At 42.7% G+C, this 23386-nt stretch overlaps 1 protein-coding gene across 1 annotated transcript in view; it reads right to left on the bottom strand.

Annotated features, from left to right (window-relative positions):
• LOC140205576 (TBC1 domain family member 12) overlaps positions 1-23386 on the bottom strand; it is a 151824-nt gene that overhangs the window by 93020 nt on the left and 35418 nt on the right. Inside the window, exons 6-8 of the mRNA XM_072273212.1 lie at positions 17092-17215; positions 11815-11884; positions 7674-7788 (exon numbers count right to left, since the gene is read on the bottom strand). Of these exons, the coding sequence (XP_072129313.1) occupies positions 7674-7788; positions 11815-11884; positions 17092-17215 (309 nt within the window). The remainder of the gene's footprint in view (positions 1-7673; positions 7789-11814; positions 11885-17091; positions 17216-23386) is intronic.

The raw sequence follows: 23386 nt of genomic DNA, 5'->3' as shown, positions 1-23386 counted from the left end.
TTCAATCAAGGGCTTACTTAAAAGGTAAGCTGGGTCAAACAATGTTTTTGCCAAAACCTAATGAAATTGAAATTTTAATACAAAAAGGGAAAATTAAAAAATTTATTTCTTGTATGTATAATTTGATTCAAGAACAGACAATTAAACAAGGAACCCATAAGTCAAAGCAAAAATGGGAAACAGATCTGAATATTAATATTGATGAAACAAATTGGTCAAGACTTTGTCTTGACAGTATGACAAATACAATAAATGTTCGACTTAGATTAGTACAATATAATTTTTTACACCAATTATATATTACACTACAAAAAATAAATAGATTAAATTCAAATCTATCTGATAAATGTTTTCGGTGTATTCAAGAAATTGGTACTTTTTTACATTCTACTTGGTCTTGTTTTAAAATTCAACCCTTTTGGATAAATTTAAGAATTTTATTGGAACAAATTACTGGAACTCAACTTCCACGTAACCCTGTATTATTTCTATTAGGTGATATTGAAGGGATAAAACCGAAACTTAAATTGAATAAATATCAGAAAGAATTTATAAAAATTGCATTGGCAGTAGCTAAGAAGACTATAGCAGTTACTTGGAAATCTGATTCGTATTTAAGTATGGATCGTTGGAATAATGAAATGGCTAGTTCTATTCCACTCGAAAAAATTACTTATAATTTAAGAGACAAATATGTAACATTTTTGAATATTTGGCGCCCTTATTTACAAAAGACAGGATGGCATATTTAAGTGCTCCGATAAAGACTTTGGTCACTTGGGGAAAGTAACGAATAATTATACCAAATTTATTTTGAATCCCATGGAGCATGTGGAAACCTTCCAATACCCAGGCGGCTCTTTTCTTCCCTTCTTTCTTTTTAGGTAGGACTTTATATGGGGGGGGGGGGTAGATTCTTTTTTTCATGTATTCCTTTTGAAAATTCAATAAAAATTATATTACAAAAAAAAACAAAACTTACTCCAGTGTAATACCCTAACTGTCCCTGCACAACATCCATTAAATGGCCTTTCCTGCTCTCCTTGTTCTGTGGATAATTATTGAGTCTGTTTATATGTTCTCATTTATTTAAGTTTGATTATTGATGTTTCTGCTGATGTTGATTGCTCATGGTTGTTTGTACTATTGTCTCCTAGGTTCACGAGAATAATTTCGGGAATAAAAGCGTTACCACATGAGGAGGGTTTGATGGCTCTGGACCTACTCACTGAAGAATGAGGAGGGATCTCACCGAAACCTAGCAAATGTTGAAAGGTCTCGATAGAACGGATGTGGAAGGGATGTCTCCTATGGTGCAGGAGTCTAAGACAAGAGGACACAGCTTCAGAATCCACTTAGACACAGACATCTATTTAGAATGGAGATGAGGAATTTTTTAGCCAGAAAATCTGTGGAATATGTTGCCACAGACAGCTGTGGAGGCCAACCTATTGGGTATATTTAAGGCAGAAATTAATGGTTCTTCATGGTACCACAGGAAACATTTCAGCATGGATAAAGCAGTGGCTGATTGGCAGGAGGCAAAGAGTGGGGAACAAAGGGAGTTTTTTCAGGTTGGCTGCCACAGGGGTCTGTGTTGGGACCGATTCTTTTTACCTTATATATCAATGATTTGGATGATGGAATTGATGGTTTTGTTGCGAAGTTTGCAGACGATATGAAGATAGGTGGAGGGGCAGGTAGTTTTGAGGAAGTAGAGAGGCTACAGAAGGACAGACAGGTTAGGAGAATGGGTAAAGAAATGGCAGATGGAATACAGTGTTGGAAAGAGTATGGTCATGCACTTTGGTAGTTGCAATGAAAAGGTTGACTATTTTCTAAATGGAGAGAAAATACAAAACACTGAGGTGCAAAGAGACCTGAGAGTCCTTGTGCAGAATTCCCTAAAGGTTAATTTGCACGTTGAGTCTGTGGTGAGGAAGGGAAATGCAATATTAGCATTCATTTCAAGAGGGCTAGGATATAAAAGCAAGCATGTAATGTTGAGACTTCATAAAGCACTGGTGAGGCCTCACTTAGAGTATTGTGAGCAGTTTTGGGCCCGTTATCTTAGGTGAAACTGGAGAGGGTTCAAAGGACATTCATGAAAATGATTCCAGGATTAAATGGTTTGTCATATGAAGAGCATTTGATGGTGCTGGGCCTGTACTCACTAGAATTCAGAAGAATGAGGGGTGACCAATCAAATGGTGACAGAGTGGATGTGGGGAGGATGTTTCCTATAGTGGGAATGGAGGGGTGCCCTTTTAGAACAGAGATGAGGAGCAATATCTCCTTTAGCCAGAAAGTGGTGAATCTGTGGACTTCTTTGCCACAGGCAGCTGTGGAGGCCAAGTCTTTAGGTACATTTAAGGCAGAGGTTGATAGATTCTTGATTGGTTAGAGGATGAAGGGATCAGGTTTATCATCACACATATGTCATGAAATTTGTTTTTTTTTTAAATAGCAGCAGTAGAGGCAATATATAAAATTACTGCATTACTGTGAAAAGTCTTTGGCACCCTCGCTCTGTACCTATATGCGCCTAAGGCTTTTCAACAGCACTGTATGTTTTGTGGGCACACTGTGGTCCAGAAGAAAGCGGCATCATTTGACTATACTATATATGTACAGTCAGATGACAGTACAGTTGTATTTGAACTTGAAACCCTTCCTATCCATGTACCTGTCCAAGTAATTTTTCAATACCGTTCATGTATCTGCACCTCAGCCACTTCATCTGGCAGCTTGTTCTATATACTGACCATCCTTTGGGTAGAAAAATTGTCCCTCAGTTTCATATAACTTTTTCCCCTCTCACTTTAAACCTACACCCTATAGCTTGATTCCAACTCTGGGGAAAAAGTCTGTGCGGATTCACCCTCTGCATGCCCCTCATATTATACACCTCCATAACATCACCTCTCATTCTCCTATGTTTTAACTTGCACAAACCCACTCTGTGACTCAATTATAGAGTCATGGAGCCGAAATTGGGATGCACTCTCCCAATTGTGTCTTTTGAGAGGGCTTTCTAGCTCCTTACCTGACAGTGCAGTGGAATTGGTATTGGCCTAGACACAGGGGACAGCAGGGTGACAGGGTGGAGGTAACATCTCTACCAAAGAAGCTGTAAGGTGCTCCTTCCCTCCAGTGACCTGCAGTCATCCTTGGGCAAGGTGTAGCACCTGCTTAGCCCTGCCGATCAGGAACACATGAAGCCATAGGGGCAGGTAGTGGATGGATATTTGAGCAGCTGCTACATATCGCAAGTCCTGGTTATGCAACCACTGACACCAAGCAGATAATCTCTGAATAATCTCTGATAATGGCTCGGGTCACCTGTCTTGTAAAGACACTTCCCAGAACAAGGCAATGGCAAACTACTTCTGTAGAAAAATTTGCCAAGAACAATCATGGTAATGAAAAGACATACAACATGGCACATAATGAACGAACGAAAGAACATGTGATAAATCCAAATTTAAATTATTCTCCTATGCTCCAAGGAATGTAGGCTGTCCTGGCCAACCTCTCCCTATAACTCAGGTAAATGACAGTAGTGTGATCACTTGAGATGAGTATGATGTTCTCCTGAGGGGTTATTCCCTTACTGGAGAATGCCTGTGCATGACTTTCTTTAATGTGGGGAGCCAGAACATGGGTAATTACCACATGATCCTTGACAGATCGAGGTAGGGTTCCAGTGACAGGGGACCCTTCAAAGCAGCATGCTTCCTCCACCTTCACTGCTGTTGTGTTGTGTTATCATTGTCTGCCAGCTCCACCACTGAAGCTCTGGCTGGATCGTTCTTTGTTTGGATCTTTCCTTTGGCCTCATCGCCAAGGTGACCCTACCAGGAGCTAAGCTCCAGGCGCTCTCAAGATTGCAGGAACTCACAACCCTCTCCACCGTGACAGGATGACGATCCTCAAACAAGGCAGACTATAACCCAGCTATTTGTTATAATGAAAAAATGCTTCCTGAGGCAGAGAAGATAGGGAATAGATGTAAGATGACTGGCAAATTAACAAGTGGGGATGTGTTGTAGCAGGTATCAAGGGCTTGTGAGTGAGAACGTGCTGCCTGAGGAGCAGTGGAAACAAATACAATAGAAACTAAAGATCTGAATTAATTCTTAAAGGGAAAAAAAATGTAAAGCCACAAGGAGTAGGTTCACATTGTGCATGCCCCTCATGTGTCTATACACCTCTATACAGTCCCTTCAGGTCTCAACATATCCGCCTCACCTTATACATTCAATGGCCACTTTATTAGGTACACCTGTACCACTGCTCATTAATGCAAATATCTAATAGCCAATCGTACGGCAACAACTCAATACATGAACACATGCATACATGGTCAAGAAGTTCAGTTGTTTTTCAGACCAAACATCAGAATGGGGAAGAAATGTGATCTAAGTGACTAACCGTGGAATGATTGTTGGTGCCAGATGGGATGGTTCAGGCCAAGAACCCTTCACCAGAGTATGGATTACTCTGGATAGGCATTCTGTGTTCCAACAAAGTCTCTATATAGCAAAAAAAATTACCTCCATTGCCATTTTTTCTTTCTGCTGATGACCTCAGCATGATACTTTTTTTTGATCATTAAGAACAAGTTTTGCAATGTTAAAACTGTTCTTTCCCAGCAATCTTTAATCTACTGCAAGGAGTCCCTTTGTCCACCCTGCCTGTGCTGCCCTTTACACAGCTAGCTATCCATTTAATCCCATGTAGAGAAAGGTCACAGAGTAGGAGCGTAGCAGAGATCACGGGGGAGAGAGGGTCTTACTTCCATGATGAGAAGAGGAAAGCTACTTGGGTAGGCATCCCTTGAAGAGACTTTGCAATAATGCAGTGAAACAGATAAAAAAAGACTGTGCAGATGCTGAAAATCTGGAGTAATGCACACAGAATGCTGGAACAACTCAGCAGGTCAGGCAGCATCTTGGTGGGAGTTGGTGAGGTGAGGGGTTAAATGCTACACACCAGAGATTATGCAGATGCTGTAAACCTTAAACTACACACCAAAATATTGGAGGAACTCAACAAGTCAGGCAGTTTCAGGCCAAGACCCTCCATTGGAACTGGATGAAACTCTAGGCCCAAAACGTCGATTATTTATTCATTTTCATAAATGCAGCCTGACTGAGAAAGTATCACAGGCCATTCATCAGCAAGAAAACTGGCAATAGAGGTAATTCTTTTTGTTATACAGAGATGGTTAGAACATGGGATGCCTGTCCAGAACCTATAATGGAACCAGAATCAAACTAACTACTGACAAGACATCAATTGTCTTGACTTTAATACTCCCTCTCTAATTCTAACCTCACTCCCTCTGAATGTGCTGCTCTCCACACTAATCCCAATCTCACCATCAAACCCGCAGATTGGGGGGACGGGGGAAGAGGAGGGACTGGTGATAAAATTTGAAGAGCGGAAGTGTGGGGAAATTAAACATCAGTGAGAGAAATGGGAGTTTGCATAGCTCACCCAGAGAACCCAAACCAGCACAATGTGCTGTAAAACTGAAAGTTCAAAGTAAATTTCTTATCAAAAAGTACATAAATGTCACATAGACAACACTGAGGTTCATCTTCATGTGGGTATACTCAACAAATCTATAGATGAGTATCTATTACAGGATCAATGAAAGACTGCCAAACTGAGTTCAACCCATGTGCAGATGGAACAAACTGTGCAAATGCAAAAACAAGAAACAATAATAATAAATAAGCAATAAATATCAAGACACGAGAGGAAGAGTCCCTGAAAATGAGTCAGTTAGTTGTGGGAATGTTTCAATGATGGGGTTGTGAAGTTGAATGAAGTTATCCCCTCTGGTTCAAGCGCCTGATGGTTGCGGGGTAGTAACTGTTCTATAGATGGGGCAGATACATTAGATGAGTACATTAGAAGAGGCAGATACAATGAGACCTGAAGGGATGGTACAGTAATGTAGTGGTTAGCAGAATGCTATTACAGCTGCTGCTATGACCAAACGGGGTTCATTGGAAACCGTGACCATGAGGTTTCCTCCCACAGTCCAAAGGCGAACAGTTAAGGTTAGTAAGTTGAGGGCATGCTATAAAGGCGCCGGAAGTGTGCCTGCTCTGATTTGACGCCAATAACATACTGTATTTCATTGCATGTTTTGATGGACATGTGGCAAATAAAGCTAATCTATCCTTTCAATACATTAGGTGCATTTAAGAGGCTCTTAGATAGGCACATGGATGAAGGAAAAATGGAGTATTATATGGGAGCAAAGGGTCAGATTGATATTGGACTAGGTTAAACAGTTGCCAAAAGGCCTGTACTGCACAGTATTGTTCTGTTATCACTCTCAACTTCAACTAATTGTTTTCATTATAGGAAGGATGCAGAAGCTTTAGAGAGGATGCAGAGATTTACCAGGATGTTGTCTGGATTGGAGGGCCTATCTTATGAGGATCGAATGAGGAAGCTAAGGCTTTTCTCTTTGGAACAAAGAAGGACTAGAGGTGACTTCATAGAGGTGTACAAGATGTTAAGTCAGATACTTCATCCCAGAGCAGAAATGGCTAAAATGAAGGATCATAATTTTAAGGTGCTTGGAGGAATGTCTATGTGGGGGAAGGGGGACGTCAGAGGCAGTTTTTTTAAACAGAGAGTGATGGGTGTATGGAATGCTCTGACAGGGTAGTGGTAGAGGCAGATAAATTAGGGACATTTAAGAGACTTTTAGATAGGCACATGCATAATAGAAAAAATGGATGGCTATATGGGAGGAAAGAATTAGATTGCTCTTCGAGTGGGTTAAAAGGTCAGCACAACATTGTTGGCCAAAGAGCCTGTACTATGCTGTGTAGTTCTAACAGGCACAGTAGTGCAGTCACTCAAGTTAAGTATGATGTTCTCCTAAGGAGTTGTCTATTGGTGGGTCCTCATGTGGCTGAGAGGCTGATTCAGGATCCACATATTCTGGTGCAGCATGGGCAAGAGTTAGTGGTGGCTGTGGTTAGTGTTTGGGTCTTTGAGACACACCAGTGAAACTTGCAAGAGTGAAGATTTCCTTTGTGAAGACATTCACAAAGACGTCTTCAAGAAGACATCTTCACAAAGGGTGGGGGGTCTTGTGACACAGATGAGACTCTCATCCCTCGGGGTCGCTTGTTGTGGCCACCAGGGAAGGAAGAGCTGGAGCTGGCTGTGTGCTGCTGGATCCCATGCTGGCCCCTTCCATCGTTGTTGCCCTCCAGTGTTCGCTCAGTGGAAGACAAGCTGGAGTATGATCGTCTGCAGCTACACTTGAGCGAGATGATGAGCTGCTGCTGGCTTGTTCTTAAAGAAACTTTGCTCCAGGACAACACCCATGCATCATAAACCTACAGGCATGACACTCAAGGACTTCATGGTATCATTATTTTTTTTTTGTAACTACACGTTTTGCTGCTACTGTAATTATATGTGCTGTGTGTGACTATTGGTTCTGCGTTTTGCACCTTGGCCCCAGAGAAACACTGTTGTTTGGTTGTACTCATGCGTATGGTTGAATAACAATTAAACTTGAATTGGAACTGGATCTAAGACTGACCATTCTGTGCGGTGGTCTGTAAGCAATTTGCTGATTGTCAGGTTTCTAAGTAACTTTTGTAACATTTGACCCAAGGTTCTGCACTCACCATCCAGAATAATCAGGTCCCAGATCGCCAGCACCGTGTCCCAGCAGGGCAAGGATGTGAAAAGGGTCAGGAACCAAGTGGTGATGAACAGCAGAGGAGCCACTTTCAGGTTCTCCTGCCAGAGTTTCAGTAGAAAACATTAGTTAGTAATGAACCAAAACGAGACAGAAAGGAGTATCTGACAATTGCCACAAGAGTAGGTACTTCCTTATTGCAAAATAACCGGCTGGTCTCATACCCCAATGAGATAGGGTCGTGCCTTTCCTAGTATGCAAAGTTAGCTCCTGCGGGTTGGGACGGTGACATCTACAGTGAAACCCAACAGCCACAAAGGTGGTTCTACTATGCTCTATGGAGAGCAAAGGGCATGATAACACAGAGGAAATCATAGTTACTCACTGCAACCAAGGAAAATCCCAGTTGTGGCGACTAATTGTACCACCAGACCCGGACTTCCGAGTTCGAAAGAGTGGAACTGCCCCAGTGCAACGGCATTTCCACTTTAAAAACTCTCCTGCACAGGTTTCTTGTCACCGTTGATTATGATGGACAGAATCATTGCAAAATTCCAAACTTGGCTCTCCGCAATTAAGTAATTTCTAGTTAATATATAGAAATTGGTCTTCCCATCTCTCTTCACTTCACTAGCTTAACTTGTACTTCCCTTCATTTCATCTCCATCCATGTAATTTGACTGCTAAAGGAGCAAGTTCCAATTCCTACCAATTTCTTGCAGCAAGTTCTGGGTAACCAAAGTCCTCACCAACCTTTTTGGTAAAGACACTTCTCCTCAATTCATTATTGAATTTATCAGCGATCATTTCATGTTTATAGTTTTCTCAGAAATAGCAGCATCTTTTTCATATAAACCAAAAACCTCTTTCATAATATCACAATATTATGAAATACCATGTGAAGTAGTGTAGTGGTTAGCATGATGCTATTACAGCTCAAGGCATTCTGGAGTTCGCAGCTGAATTCAGGTGCCCTTTGCAAAAGGAGTTTCTACATTCTCCCCATGACCATTCTCCCTCCACGTGCTCCAGTTTCCTCCCACATTCCAAAACATATGGTTTAGTAGGTAAATTGGCCCCACAGGTGTAACTGGGTGGTGTGAGCTGCTTGGGCCAGAATAGCCTGTTACTGTGCTGTATCTCTGAATAAAAAAAAATGATAAAGACCTCAAGTCACCATTTTATGGGAGAAAAGAGGCCCAGTCTATTCAATAATAAAATTCACCAATTTGAACAATTCATAAGCTTAATATACACTGTTAATCTTATACTGTGAAGGCAGATACGTGATGATGGGGATAAGCATGAGGTAAAGGAAAGTGTGCCGAGATATTCGGTATATTTAAGATTAACGTGGAGCTTAATGACGGAGATTAATTAATTCTGAACATATGCTGGTGGGGCCTGAATCTTTTGTCAATGAAGAGCTATGCAAATATAATGTAACTACTTACAATAATATTGAACGTAGAACAGTACAGCACAGGAACAGGCTCTTTGGCCCACAATGTTGTGCCAAACCAATTAAATTAGTAATCAAATGGTCAACTAAACTAATCTGTTCTGCCTACAAATGTCCATATCCTTTCATTTTCCTTCACATTCATGTGCCTATCTAAACGTCTCTTAAAAGTACCTGACGTGTCTGCCTCCACCACCACTTCAGGCACCCACCACTCCCCATCACATTTCCCTCGAAATTAACCCCTCTCACCTTGAATGCATACCCTTGGAAAACATTGTCTGTCTGCACTATCTGTGCCTCTCACTGCTGCAGGCCATTCAGCCTACTGCATCCCTGCCAGCTCTCAATAGAATAATCCCATTACTCCAATTCCTCCTGCCCTTCTCACATTTCCCATTCTTGTTCCCTCTCTCTCTCTCTCTCACATTTCCATCAACTACCCCTTTCATTTTTTGGCTCTAACAATCACTATGGGTAATTTAGATCAATCGAGTCATAGAGCACTGCAACACAGAAACAGGGCTATTGGCCCATCTAGTCCATGCTGAGCTATTATTCTGCCTAGTCCCATCGACCTGCATTTGGACCATAGCCCTCCATACCCTCCAACCCATGTACCTATCCAAACTTAAGTGTTGCAGTTGAACCCACATTCTCATTCCACACTCACACCACCTTTGAGTGAAGAAGCTTCCCCTTAAACATTCCACCTTTCACCCTAAACCTATGACCTCCAGAGGGGGTATGGAGGGAAGGCAGGTACAGGGTTCTGAGTTGGATGATCAGCCATGATCATACTGAATGGCGGTGCAGGCTCGAAGGGCCGAATGGTCTACTCCTGAACCTATTTTCTATGTTTCTAGTAAACTCAGCCAGCTCTATCACAGGCAGTAGCCTCCCCACCATCAAATACTGTACATCTTCAAAAGGAGATGTCGCAAGAAAGCAGCATCCATCCGCTTTAGTAGGGATGTGAACCCCTACTACCCAGAACATGGCTTCTTATTGCAACCATCAGGGAGGAGGTACAGGAGCCAGAAGACACACACTCAATGTTTTAGGAACAGCTTCTTCACCTCCACCATCAGATTTCTGAATGGACAATGAACTCGTGAACACTACCTCTCTATGTTTTTCTCTTTTTGCACTATTTTTTAAATTTAATTTCTTATTGTAATTTATAGTACTTGGAAACATAGGGTTCCTCAGCTGTGGTTGGCAACTTATCTGGAAGAAAAACTCTGATCTCAAATCTCGGCTGCCTTGCAGCTGTACCCACACGTGGGGAAACCCCGAGGGAAAATCCAGAGATGGAGTCCCCAAGGCAGTCCAACATTGAGTTCAACGCTGAACTGGCAGTTCCTGCGATACCGCTAGTGCCAAACTGCATCAGGCAGCTGCGCGAGGAACGGCTTGCTCTCTATATCATACTGCCCTGGCTTGCATACTGGCTTATGTATATAATGAAGACAGCTAGAATCAAAATCCATGGTCAACCCTGACCAATGGAAACCTGAACTAATAGTATATTTTTAACGTATTGCAATGTACTGCAGCTGCAGAACAACGCATTTCTCAACATACATCAGTGATATTAAAACCGATTCTGAAGTTGTTTCAGGCTTTTCACATGGCCGCTGTCATGAAAGATCTCAGGGATTATGTGAAACACAGGGATACAAACTCTGTGCAATGTTTTGCATATGAAGGTATATGTCAATTTAACAGCACAATATGGGTCAAATTGGACTAGACAAGCAGACAACTTGGTCAGCAGGGACAAGCTGGGCAGAAGGGCATGATTCTGTGCTGTATAACTCTATACAGTTGTACCATAGCCTCTTTCCATTTATGAAGGCCGTCTTCACTGGCTTGTCTACCTGTGCTGCCACCTTCAGGCTTCCTTGGAGCGGTACATCAAGCTCACCCTGTTCCTCAACGCTCCCCAGCATTATGGTCGGTGTTGCTAAAGGAAGTTCTCTTTGTAGAATCTTGCGGTGCTTAAACTGGCTGCCGCATTTCCTTTATTTAACTTTACGTTTATTTTAGAAATGAGGCACAGTAACAGGCCCTTCCAGCCCAACAAGCCCACGCCACCCAATTAGGCCCAATGTCACCAGTCAACCTACTAACTAACCCATACATCTTTGGAATGTGGGAGGAAACACACTAAGTCGAAGGGAGAACATACAAACTGCAGTAGGAATTGAACTGAGGTTGCTAGCACTGTAATAGTGTTATGCTAACCACAACATTGCCTTGACATTCCAAAATATTAGCTTTATTTGTTGCATGTACATCAAAATGTGTCATTCATGTCAAATCAGTGAGAATTGTACTGGGGACAGTCCACAAGTGTCACCATTTTCCCATACTGTCACAGCATGCCGACAACTTACTAGCCCGTATGTCTTTAGAACATGTGAAGAAACCGGAGCACCCAGAGGAAACTCACACAGTCACTGAAAGAACGTACAAACTCATTGCAGACACTGGCCGGAGTTGAACCCCGAGAGCTCACACCTTAAAGCATTATGCAAACCACTACGCTACCGTGATGTCTGTATTAGTGCTCGGGAAATTTTTGCAAAGCGAATTAGCAATTATATTTGAGAAGAAGTGTACTGCAATAAAATCAACAGTTTTATTATAGAATTGTTACCATGTGTTGCCAGAGACAGGGCATTCGATGCTTCAGCAACTGTTCAAAGATTTTGGCATGCCTTTGGATTCTGCAAAGCAATTACATTGCAGTTACATTGAGCTGGTGGAAAGGAAGGCAAATGCAATGTTAGCATTCATTCTGAAAGGACTAGAATATAAAAGCAAGGAGGTAATGCTGAGAACAACAGGAATTCTGCAGATGCTGGAAATTCAAGCAACACATAAAAGTTGCTGGTGAACGCAGCAGGCCAGGCAGCATCTCTAGGAAGAGGTGCAGTCGACGTTTCAGGCCGAGACCCTTCGTCAGGACTAACTGAAGGAAGAGTGAACAAGGGCCCCAAACAGTCCTTCCAGGTGAGGCAACACTTCACCTGTGAGTCGACTGGGGTGATATACTGCGTCCGGTTCTCCCGATGTGGCCTTTTATATATTGGCGAGACCCGATGCAGACTGGGAGACCGCTTTGCTGAACACCTATGCTCTGTCCGCCAGAGAAAGCAGGATCTCTCAGTGGCCACACATTTTAATTCCACATCCCATTCCCATTCTGACATGTCTATCCACAGCCTCCTCTACTGTAAAGATGAAGCCACACTCAGGTTGGAGGAACAACACCTTATATTCCGTCTGGGGAGCCTCCAACCTGATGGCATGAACATCGACTTCTCTAACTTCCGCTACTGCCCCACCTCCCCCTTGTACCCCATCTGTTACTTATTTTTATATACACATTCTTTCTCTCACTCTCCTTTTTCTCCCTCTGAATATACCCGTTGCCCATCCTCTGGGTTCCCCCCCACCCCTCCTTGTCTTTCTTCCCGGACCTCCTGTCCCATGATCCTCTCGTATCCCTTTTGCCTATCACCTGTCCAGCTCTTGGCTCCATCCCTCCCCCTCCTGTCTTCTCCTATCATTTTGGATCTCCCCCTCCCCCTCCAACTTTCAAATCCCTTACTCACTCTTCCTTCAGTTAGTCCTGACGAAGGGTCTCGGCCTGAAACGTCGACTACACCTCTTCCTAGAGATGCTGCCTGGCCTGCTGCGTTCACCAGCAACTTTTAGGTAATGCTGAGGCTTTATAAGGCATTGGTTAGACTGCACTTGAGCATTGCAAGCAGTTTTGAGTCTCTTATCTAAGAAAGGATATGTTAGCATTGTGGAGGATCCAGAGGTTTATAGGAATAGTCCTAGGAAACAGCTTGCTCTCCATTACCTACTGTCCAGGCCTGTGTATCTAGACGACTGGGATGCCACAGCCATGGTCAATTCTGACTGATGGAGGCCTCCACCTCCTGAGAATGAAAGGGGGGTGGTAGTGGGGGTTGGCTTATTGATACTGGCTGGGATCACCTGTCTTGTAAAGACACTGCCCAGAAGAAGGCAATGGCAAACTACTTCTGCAGAAACATTTATCAAGAGTAAACATGGTCATGATAAGACCATGATCACCCACATACATTTGTTTGTTCATTGTGTGCTGTGTCGAATGATAAGGAGCGTTTGGTGGCTGTGGGCCTGTACTTGCTGGAGTTTAAAAGAATGGGGGGGAAAAGGGGAATTTCATTGAAACCTATCAAATATTGAAAGGTCTAGACAGAGTAGATGTGGAGAGGATGCTTCTTATAGTGGGGAGTCTAGGACCAGAATGCACAGCCTTTGAATAGATGGACATCCTATTAGAACAGAGCTGAGGAAGAATGTCTTTAGCCAGAGGATGGTGAGCCTGTGGAATTCATTGCCACAGGAGAAGGGAGGAGAATCGGAATGAGAGGGATAATAAATCAGTCATGATGGTATGACGGAGTGAGACCCGAATGGCCTAATTCTGCTTCTACGTCTTATGTGCATTGAAATAAGACCATACGAAAGAGCCAAGCATAGAGATTTAATATCATGACAACTTGCATTTAAACAAATCATTTAAACAAAGCAAAGCATCCCAAGGTGCTTCACATGGGAACAATTATCAAACAAAAACTGACACCAAGCCAAAATGAGATACTGTATTGCAATGCACTGCTGCTAAAAACCCCCACTAATTTCATGACATATGCCAGTGATATTAAACCTGATTCTGATACATTAGGGACATTTAAGAGTCTCTTAGATAGGCACATGGATGATAGAAAAATGGAGGGTTATGTGGGAGAGAAGGGCTAGACTGATCTTGGAGTTGATTAACCATGATGGGCTGAAGTGCCTATACTGCACTGTACCTTTCTATTTCTATGACCAAACACTTGTTCAGAAATGTAGGATGCAAATAACTCCTCAAAGGAAGAAGATGGAGATACGTAATGCTTCAGGGAGGGTATTCTGGAATTTGTGGCCTTCTCATAGAAAGGTGAAGTAGCAGAAAGCGGCCATGAGTAAAGGTAAAATGGAAAAGTCTACAGAAAGTGGTGGCTATAGATCAGTCCATCACAGCGAAAGCCCTCCCACCACTGAGCACATTTACAAGGAATGCTGTCACAAGAAAGCAGCACCCAAAGACCCCACCATCTAGACCATCCCCTCTTCTCACTGCTACCATCAGGCAGGAAGTGCCACACCACCAGGTTCAAGAACATTTATTACCCTACAACCATCAGGCTCCTGAACTGGAGTGAACATCTTCAATTACCACAACACTGAACTGATTTCACAAGCTACAGCAACACACAGGAGAAGATCTGCAGATGCTGGAAATCCAAGTCAACGCACACAAAATGCCGGAGGAACTCGGCAGGCCAGGCAGCATCTATGGAAAAGAGTAAACAGCTGACATTTCGGACCGAGACCCTTCATCAGGACTGTAATGAAAGATGAGAAGTCAGAATACGAAGGTGGGGAGATGGGAGGAAGAAGTACAAAGTGGTTGGTGATAGGTGAAATCAGGAGAGGGGGGAGGGGATTTCCAGTATCTGCAGATGTGCCACAAACTACAGACTCACTTTCAACAACTCTTTACAACTCGCGCTCAATATTATTTTTATCTGCACAGTTTGCCTTCTTTTGCACATTGGTTGTTTGTCAGTCTTTGTTTATGCATAGTTTCCTGTAAATTCTATTATATTTCTTTCTTTCTTTGTAAATATCTGCAAGAGAATTAATCTCAAAGCAGTATATGGTAACATATATGCAATTTGATAATAAATTTGCTTTGAACATCCCTTTGACTTTGAACTTCTTCCTTCATAAACACTGGAAACACCCTTGGTCTTTAATGAAATGCAAATGAGACCTTTTACATCTCTCTGAACAGAAACTTGAACTTCAAATTAACATTAAGTTTACTGTCATCTGAGTGTGTATATATACACTATCAAATGAAACAACATTTTTCTTGACCACAGTGCACCCACAAAATGTGTATCACACACAAGCACATAAACAAAATATCATTGATAGTAAGTGTAATGTCCTGGGAAAGGTTTCACTGCTAATGCAATGGTTTCTCTGTAGTTGTAGTGTTTGGGTTATGACTAGAGATAACGGGGGCTTTGGATTGTGCGCCATCCAGTGAGGGGAGTGTTTTTCTTTCTTGTGTGCCCGAGAGCGAGGGATTCACAGGCTTTTGTTTGGCGGAAGATGGAGGGAGAAGATGCTGGAACGGAGAGGTCGTAGACAGCAGGATGGAGTGGATGAGGAATGGGGCCGGGAGTCAACGTCACCCGGGGGAAATCGAAGGGGAACTAACGGACAGGAAAACTGTGAGCTCCAACGTGCACATTAGGCTTTCATTAAAATGGGCCCTTTTCTTTTTGCTTTTCTTTACTAACACTCTAGTCAAATTAAGAATTATAAAGCTAAATCGTTTAATTGGATATGGTGTACTGTTTGTTATTTCGTGGTACTGATTTGTAACAGGAAACATCACGCAGCATCCACACAAACAGGAGGTTTCACAAGTTTGGCGGGGCAGGTAATCGTCTTCCCCTAGACTAACGCCACTGGCGGAACCTGAGGGTTACATAAGTTAATAAAATATAATTCAAAATTCATGTAGTGCACAGCACAGTTAAACCGTGAATTGTACAGTAAACGGCTCACTGTCTTAGTGACGAGACCTCAGTGGTGGCAGGATATTCATTAGTCTCACAGCCTGAGGGAAGAATCTGTTACCCAGTCCTAGTCCTGATGCTCCTGTACCTCCTTCCTGATAGTAGTGGGTCAAAGAGATTGTGAGATGGGTGGCAGGGATCCTTATAATACTTCGGGCCCTTCATCTACAGTCCTCCCAGTAAATGTTACAGATAGTGGGGAGGGAGACTCCAGTGATCCACTCGGTGGCATTTCACTTTCACTGTAGGGTCTTACGGTCTGATGCCTTTCAGCTTCTGTGTCACACAGTGATGTGGCCAGACAGAACACTCACAGTTCTTCTGTAGAAAGTTGTTAAAATGGGGGCAGGGAGCTTTACATCTTATCCCAAATGCAATCGCTAAAAAAAAAATCTTGCTGAAGTATAATGAAAAATGTAATATTGTGACTTATCAGAATTTCTTCTATAACCAGCGTAATGATGACGAAAGCTTGTATACCTGGGTAAATATCTTCAGGCAAACCTGGATCAAATGTCTTTTCCCTAAGCCAGTATTTCATTTAAAGCTCATTTAATTAATGCAGCCTCTTCCTCTTAATGAATGATTGAACTGCAGCCAACACTCTAGGCTAAGAAATTATTTTTTTTCTCCAAAGTAATTTTTTGGGATTTCACCATTAATCAATAAATAACAGGCTGTATTTATTGTCTATTCCTTAAATCACCATTTACAACTTTCAATGTGATCTATGTGACTTTGACCATGGATGATTGTTGGTGCCAGACAGGGTGGTTTGAGTATCTTCTAGGATGTTCACGCACAACAGTCTCTAGAGTTTACAGAGAATGGTGCGAAAAATTAAAAAAAACATCCAGTGAGCAACAGTTCTACAGGTGAAAACGCATATTGTTAATGAGAGAAGTCAGAGGAGAATGGCCAGACTGGTTCAAGCTAACAGGAAGACGACAATAACTCAAATAACCACTTGCTAAAACAGTGGTGTGCAGAAGAGCATCTCTGAATGCACAACACATCGTATGTTAAAGCGGATGGGCTACAGCAGTGAAGACCACGAATATACGCTCAGTGGCCAATTTATTAGGTACCACCTGTACCTAATAAAGTAGCCACTGAGTACATAATGTTATGAAAGGAATGGCGTGAATGCAAATCACATATTAGAGTGATGTTCAGGCACAAACACACACAGACAGACACACACCCCACTAGTTCATTGTTAAGACACGTACGTATCCAGAGAATGTTCGTAAAATCCTGCCAGGTACTTTGGTGTTTCTAGTAGGACAACCAAAGCCCAGAAAGCATCCTCTTCCTGCATATTCATTAGGAGCATGGCTGCAATGTACGACATTCCTAGTGAAAGAAAAACCACAAATCAATTGAGTGCAGAATTCATTCAAAAGTTTCATTCAAAGTTCACTGAGTTATAGTGCATGACAGCACAGAAAGAGGCCCTTTGGCTCAACTAGCCTGTGACGCACTAATTATTCTACCTAATCCCATCGACCCCCACCTGGACCACAGCCCTCCACATTCCCCCAATCCATGTACTTATCCTCCAAGAGGACCACAATCTCGTCGTGGTTTGGAGGCTTGCGTGCATCAATGATGCAGAGAGCTATGTTGGCTGGAATCAGGGCTTTTCGCTTTGGCTCTTGGTAGGGTCACCGATGCCAAACGGGTCCAAGGGTAGAGGCCAGACTAAGAGTGGCCCACCGGTCTAAGAGTAAGATTGGTCAAAAAAATATTGTTACAGAAACAACAATGAAGAATCTTTCTACATCTGAGTGCGATGGTATTCAAGTCTCCAACCGGGGACTTGCATTGTTGACAGTAGTAAAAACAGAGAGGAAGTTACTGACATGATGAAGGAAGCCCTGAACACCACCAGAAATGGAGGACCTTCATTCCTTCCTAAATACCAGCAGCATAACAGGAAGTAACCAACACCATGTACTTACACAAACTTCTTTTAAATGCTGTAATTGAACCCACATCCATCACTTGGCAGCTTACTGCACACTTGCAACCACACACTGAGTGAAGAATTTCCCCCTCAATTAATTAATAAGTAAACTAATAATGAAAAGAAAGAGTGATAGAAGTCACCCTCTCCTTCCCAGTCTGCAGACACTCAAGGTTGGATTTGATTTACTGCCTGCATGGTTATACCCTACTTTTTCAAAATTCTAACCACAGACCCAATCAAATTTAAATTTGAGTTTATTGTGATATGCGTAAGTACATGCCTGCTCAACATAATTACTGCAGCATCAGAAGAGCGCAGCATCAAATAAGCAGCATTCACAAAACATAATTTATACTGAAACTATACATGATTTTTACAATAAAACACAATCAGAACAAAAAAGAAATAAAGTCTATTCTAGTCCAAATTGGTCAAAGTGGTCCTAATGTTGTCATACTAAAGTAGTGATTAGGGTTGTTCCACCTGAATCAAGGACCGGATGGTTGAAGGGAGGTAGCTGTTCTTGAACCTGCTGTTGTGGGACTTTAGGCTTCTGTACCTCCTGCCCGAAGGTAGCTGTGAGAAGATGGTACAGCCTGGATGGTGGGGATCTTTGACAATGGAAAGCGCCTTCCTGCAGATACTACCAATGGTGGGAGGTGATGTGTCCATGTTGCATTGAGCAGAGTCCACTGCGCCCTGCAGCTTCTTACATTCCTCGGCATTCAGATTGCCACACCAGATCATGATGCAATTAGTCAGAACACTTCCAACAGTACATCTGTAGAGGTTTGTTAGAGTGTTTGCTGGCAAGCTAAGCCTCCAGAATATTCTAAGTAAGTAGAAGTGCTGACCATCTCCACTGCCGATACCACAATGTAGACCAACCCTGCACACTGCTGACACAATGTAGACCAACCCTCCCCACTGCTGACACAATGTAGACCAACCCTGCACACTGCTGACACAATGTAGACCAACCCTGCACACTGCTGATACAATGTAGACCAACCCTCCACACTGCTGATACAATGTAGACCAACCCTGCACACTGCTGACACAATGTAGACCAACCCTCCCCACTGCTGACACAATGTAGACCAACCCTGCACACTGCTGACACAATGTAGACCAACCCTGCACACTGCTGATACAATGTAGACCAACCCTCCCCACTGCTGACACAATGTAGACCAACCCTGCACACTGCTGATACAATGTAGACCAACCCTCCACACTGCTGATACAATGTAGACCAACCCTCCCCACTGGTGATACAATGTAGACCAACCCTGCAGACTGCTGATACAATGTAGACCAACCCTCCACACTGCTGATACAATGTAGACCAACCCTCCCCACTGGTGATACAATGTAGACCAACCCTGCACACTGCTGATACAATGTAGACCAACCCTCCACACTGCTGATACAATGTAGACCAACCCTGCAGACTGCTGATACAATGTAGACCAACCCTCCACACTGCTGATACAATGTAGACCAACCCTCCCCACTGGTGATACAATGTAGACCAACCCTGCAGACTGCTGATACAATGTAGACCAACCCTCCACACTGCTGATACAATGTAGACCAACCCTCCCCCACTGGTGATACAATGTAGACCAACCCTCCCCACTGGTGATACAATGTAGACCAACCCTCCCCACTGGTGATACAATGTAGACCAACCCTCCACACTGCTGATACAACGTAGACCAACCCTCCACACTGCTGATACAACGTAGACCAACCCTGCACACTGATGACACAACGTAGACCAACCCTCCACACTGCTGATACAATGTAGACCAACCCTCCACACTGGTGATACAATGTAGACCAACCCTCCACACTGCTGATACAATGTAGACCAACCCTCCCCACTGCTGATACAATGTAGACCAACCCTCCCCACTGGTGATACAATGTAGACCAACCCTCCACACTGCTGATACAATGTAGACCAACCCTCCACACTGCTGATACAATGTAGACCAACCCTCCACACTGCTGATACAATGTAGACCAACCCTGCACACTGCTGATACCACAACACGGGCCTAGAGCCATCAAATGCTCCTCATACATCAAGCCATTCATTCCTGGTATCATTCTCGTGAACCTGCTCTGGATTCTCTCCGATGCCAACACATCCTTGCATGTTTTCTCCATATTAGGTGTGGAAATTATCTAGGTGTCAGAGTTGAGAAGGCAGAAATCTCCGAAGATTGTAGGGTTGGTGGAGATTACAGAGAGAGAAAGGGTGGCATGGTACTGTGGCAGTTAGCACAATGCTTCACAGTGCAGGTGACCCGGGTTCAATTCCTGCCACTGACTGCAAGGAGTTTGTACATTCTCCCCGTGACCACGTGGGCTTCCTCCTGCCGTTGAAAAATGTAGCATTTGGTAGGTTAATTGGTTATTGTGAAATTGTCCCATGATTAGTCTAGGCTTAAATCAGGGTGGTGCTGGGTGGCACGGCTTGAATTCCACACTGTAGCTCAATAAAAAAATAAAGGCCAGGTAGGATTTGAAATGTTCTGAAATCAAATAATCACTGAGTAAGGAATGAGATTTTGATTTCAGATGCAAGGAATGGCCTTTTACATATGAAAAGGAGATATGATCTCAAATGTACAAAAGGTGAAATGAGTGGACTGGAATGCTTTAGAATAGTGAAATTCAGCATAGTCAAAGTACAGTGATATTCAAAGTGGTATGTGTGTTACCATATACTCACCTTGAGATTCTTTTTATTGCAGGCAGTTACAATGAAAGAGAGAAATAGAATAGAATGTATGAAAAGTTGTTCAAACAAAGTCCGACAAACAGACAAAGCACAAAGGACAAATAGTGCAAATAAAAATAAACAAACAATACTGAAAACGTGCACTTATTGAAAGCGACTCTGTATTTTGTGTCATAGAGTCATTGTGCTATTTTCAATGCTGCATCTGATCCAGAGTAACAACCATTTTGTTCCCTTTTCACCTGTGTACTGAAGAACGACAATAAACAATCTTGAAATGGACAAGCCAATATCCTAATGGTGGAACGAGTGCAAAGATCATTTGCTTTATCTGCTATAAACCATATATGCACCTCCATTCCACCTGGTAAAAGTGAAATTTCTCAGTGGCTAACCATTTCAATTCCTATCCCCATTCCAATTCTGACATGTTGGTCCATGGCCTCCTCTCAGAGTAGGGGAGCAACATCTCATCATATTCCATGTGAGTAGCCTCCAACCTGTGGCATGAACATCGATTTCTTCCTCTAGTAATTTATTATTTTCTCCTCATCTCCCATGGCCTACTCTCCTCTATCAGATTCTTCCTTCTCCAGCCCTTTACCTTTCCTTCTAGCTTGTTCTCTCCTCTCTTTTTCAAATCTTTTTATTCTGGTGTCTTCCCACTTCCTTTGTAGTCCTGATGAAGTGTCTCACTCAGCCTGAAATGTCGAATGTTTATTAATTTTCATAGATGTGGCCTGACCTGTTGAGTTCCTCCAGCATTTTGAGGGTGTTATATAAAAGTACATTCTTAAACAATTCCAGGTAATTATTACACATTCGTTGATTCATGCAGATTTGCGACATTGAAACATAACTAGAGAGGAGAAAAGAGAAATCTTTTGGCATTTCTCCAAGGAGCTTCCAATTCAGAAATCCCCGTTCATAGCCTACAGAAAAATTGCAGAATCCCAGGGAGTGGTTGTCAACAGCCTCATAGTAGCTCATCATCTAGTCAGGACATCTGAGAGCACTTCACAGCCAATGTGTTACCTTTGATCACCGGAGTCTCCCTCCCCACTATTTGTGACATTTACCAGGAGATTTGTAGACGAAGGGCCTGAATCATTGTTGAAGATTCCCACCCCACTTCGTACTACCGTCAGGAAGGAGGTACAGGAACATCAGGACGAGGACTGCCAGACTGGGTAACAGCTTCTTCCCTCAGGCTATGAGAATAATGAATACCCTGCCACCACTGAGGTCTCATCACTAGGACAGCGAGCTGTTTACCTGTGCTGCACACTGCATGCATTTTGAACTATTTATGATAATATGTTGTTTTATGTGCTGTGTGTGATATATGTTTTGTGGGTGCACTGTTGTCCAAAGGAACGTTGTTTCGTTTGATTGTATAATTGTACAGTCAGACAACAACAAACTTGAACTTGAAGTACAATTCGTCTCTTGTTACGCAGGCATCATGCAGAACATGGTCTCTGAAATGGCAAACTAGAATGGAGAATTGTAGAGATGCATGAAGCTGGAAAAAGCTACAAAAGCTTTTCTAAAGACGAGTGTTCATCAGTCCACAGTAAGAGAAATTGTCTAAAAATGGAGAAAACTCAGTACTGTTGCTGCTCTCCTTAGGAGTGGGTGTCCTGCAAAGATCACACCAAGAGCACAATGTGCAATGCTGAGGGAGGTAAAAAAAAAAAGTCAAAGGTAACAGCAAAAGACCCGCAGAAATCTCTAGAACTTGCTAAAGTCTCTGTTCATGTGTCCACTGTAAGAAAAATACTGAAGAATGTTGTTCATGGAAGGACACCATGGAAGAAACCACTGCTCTCCAAGAAAAACATTGCTGCACATCTCAAGTTCGCAAAAGACCACTGAGATGTTCCACAATGCTTCTGGCACAATCCAAACTCCGATGCCCTGAGCTATAATAGTGTAATGCCAATCCCTACGCTACTGTAGTCCCCAGTGGGGTTGCTATTCCTGACAAGGTATGCAGTTTACATACAAGGCTACGGAAAACTTCTCAATTAGCAGGAACACCATTGCCCCCTGGTGTCCAATACTGTACATGCAGAGTTGAGTCACGTCAAAGTTAAAGCACAAGATAATTCTGCAGAAGCTGGAAATCCTGAGCAACATACAAAAAATGCTGGAGGAACTCAGTAGGACAGGCAGCAACTATGGAGGGGAATAAACAGTCAGTGTTTCATGCTGAGACCCCTCATAAGGACTGGACAGAAACCACAAATTCACGTATGCACAGGTGAAATGAAATCTTACTTGCAGCAGTATCATGGGCACATAGCATCAGATTCACAAAAACATAAATTAAAGATGAACTATATGCATCTTTTACAAGAAATTAGAACAAAAAGTCTATTTTAGTGCAAAGTGATCAAAGTAGTTTTAGTGTTGCTGAACTATTGTGATTAGGGTTCAAAGTACAAATATATCACCATATACAACGCTGAGATTCATTTTCTTGCAGGCAATCACAGGAAATACAAGAAACACAAAAGAATCAATGAAGGACCACACCCAAAAGGACAGACAACCAATGTGCAAAAGACAACTACCAATGCAAATACAAAAGAAAGAAAAAAGAAATAGTAATAATAAATAAATAAGCAATAAATATCGAGAAATGAGATAAGAGTCCTTGAAAGTGAGCCTGTAGGTTGTGGGAACAGTTTAGCGATGGGGCGAGTGAAGTTATGACCATTGGTTCAAGAGCCTCATGGTTGAAGGGCAATAACACTTCTTCCACCACACATCTATGGACGTCTGTCAAAGTATT

This window comes from Mobula birostris, chromosome 11 (genome assembly GCF_030028105.1).
Source record: "Mobula birostris isolate sMobBir1 chromosome 11, sMobBir1.hap1, whole genome shotgun sequence".
NCBI classification, from domain to species: Eukaryota; Metazoa; Chordata; class Chondrichthyes; order Myliobatiformes; family Myliobatidae; genus Mobula; species Mobula birostris.
The sequence above is the reverse complement of the archived record's forward strand: the minus strand, read 5'-3'. Positions and strand labels throughout refer to the sequence as shown.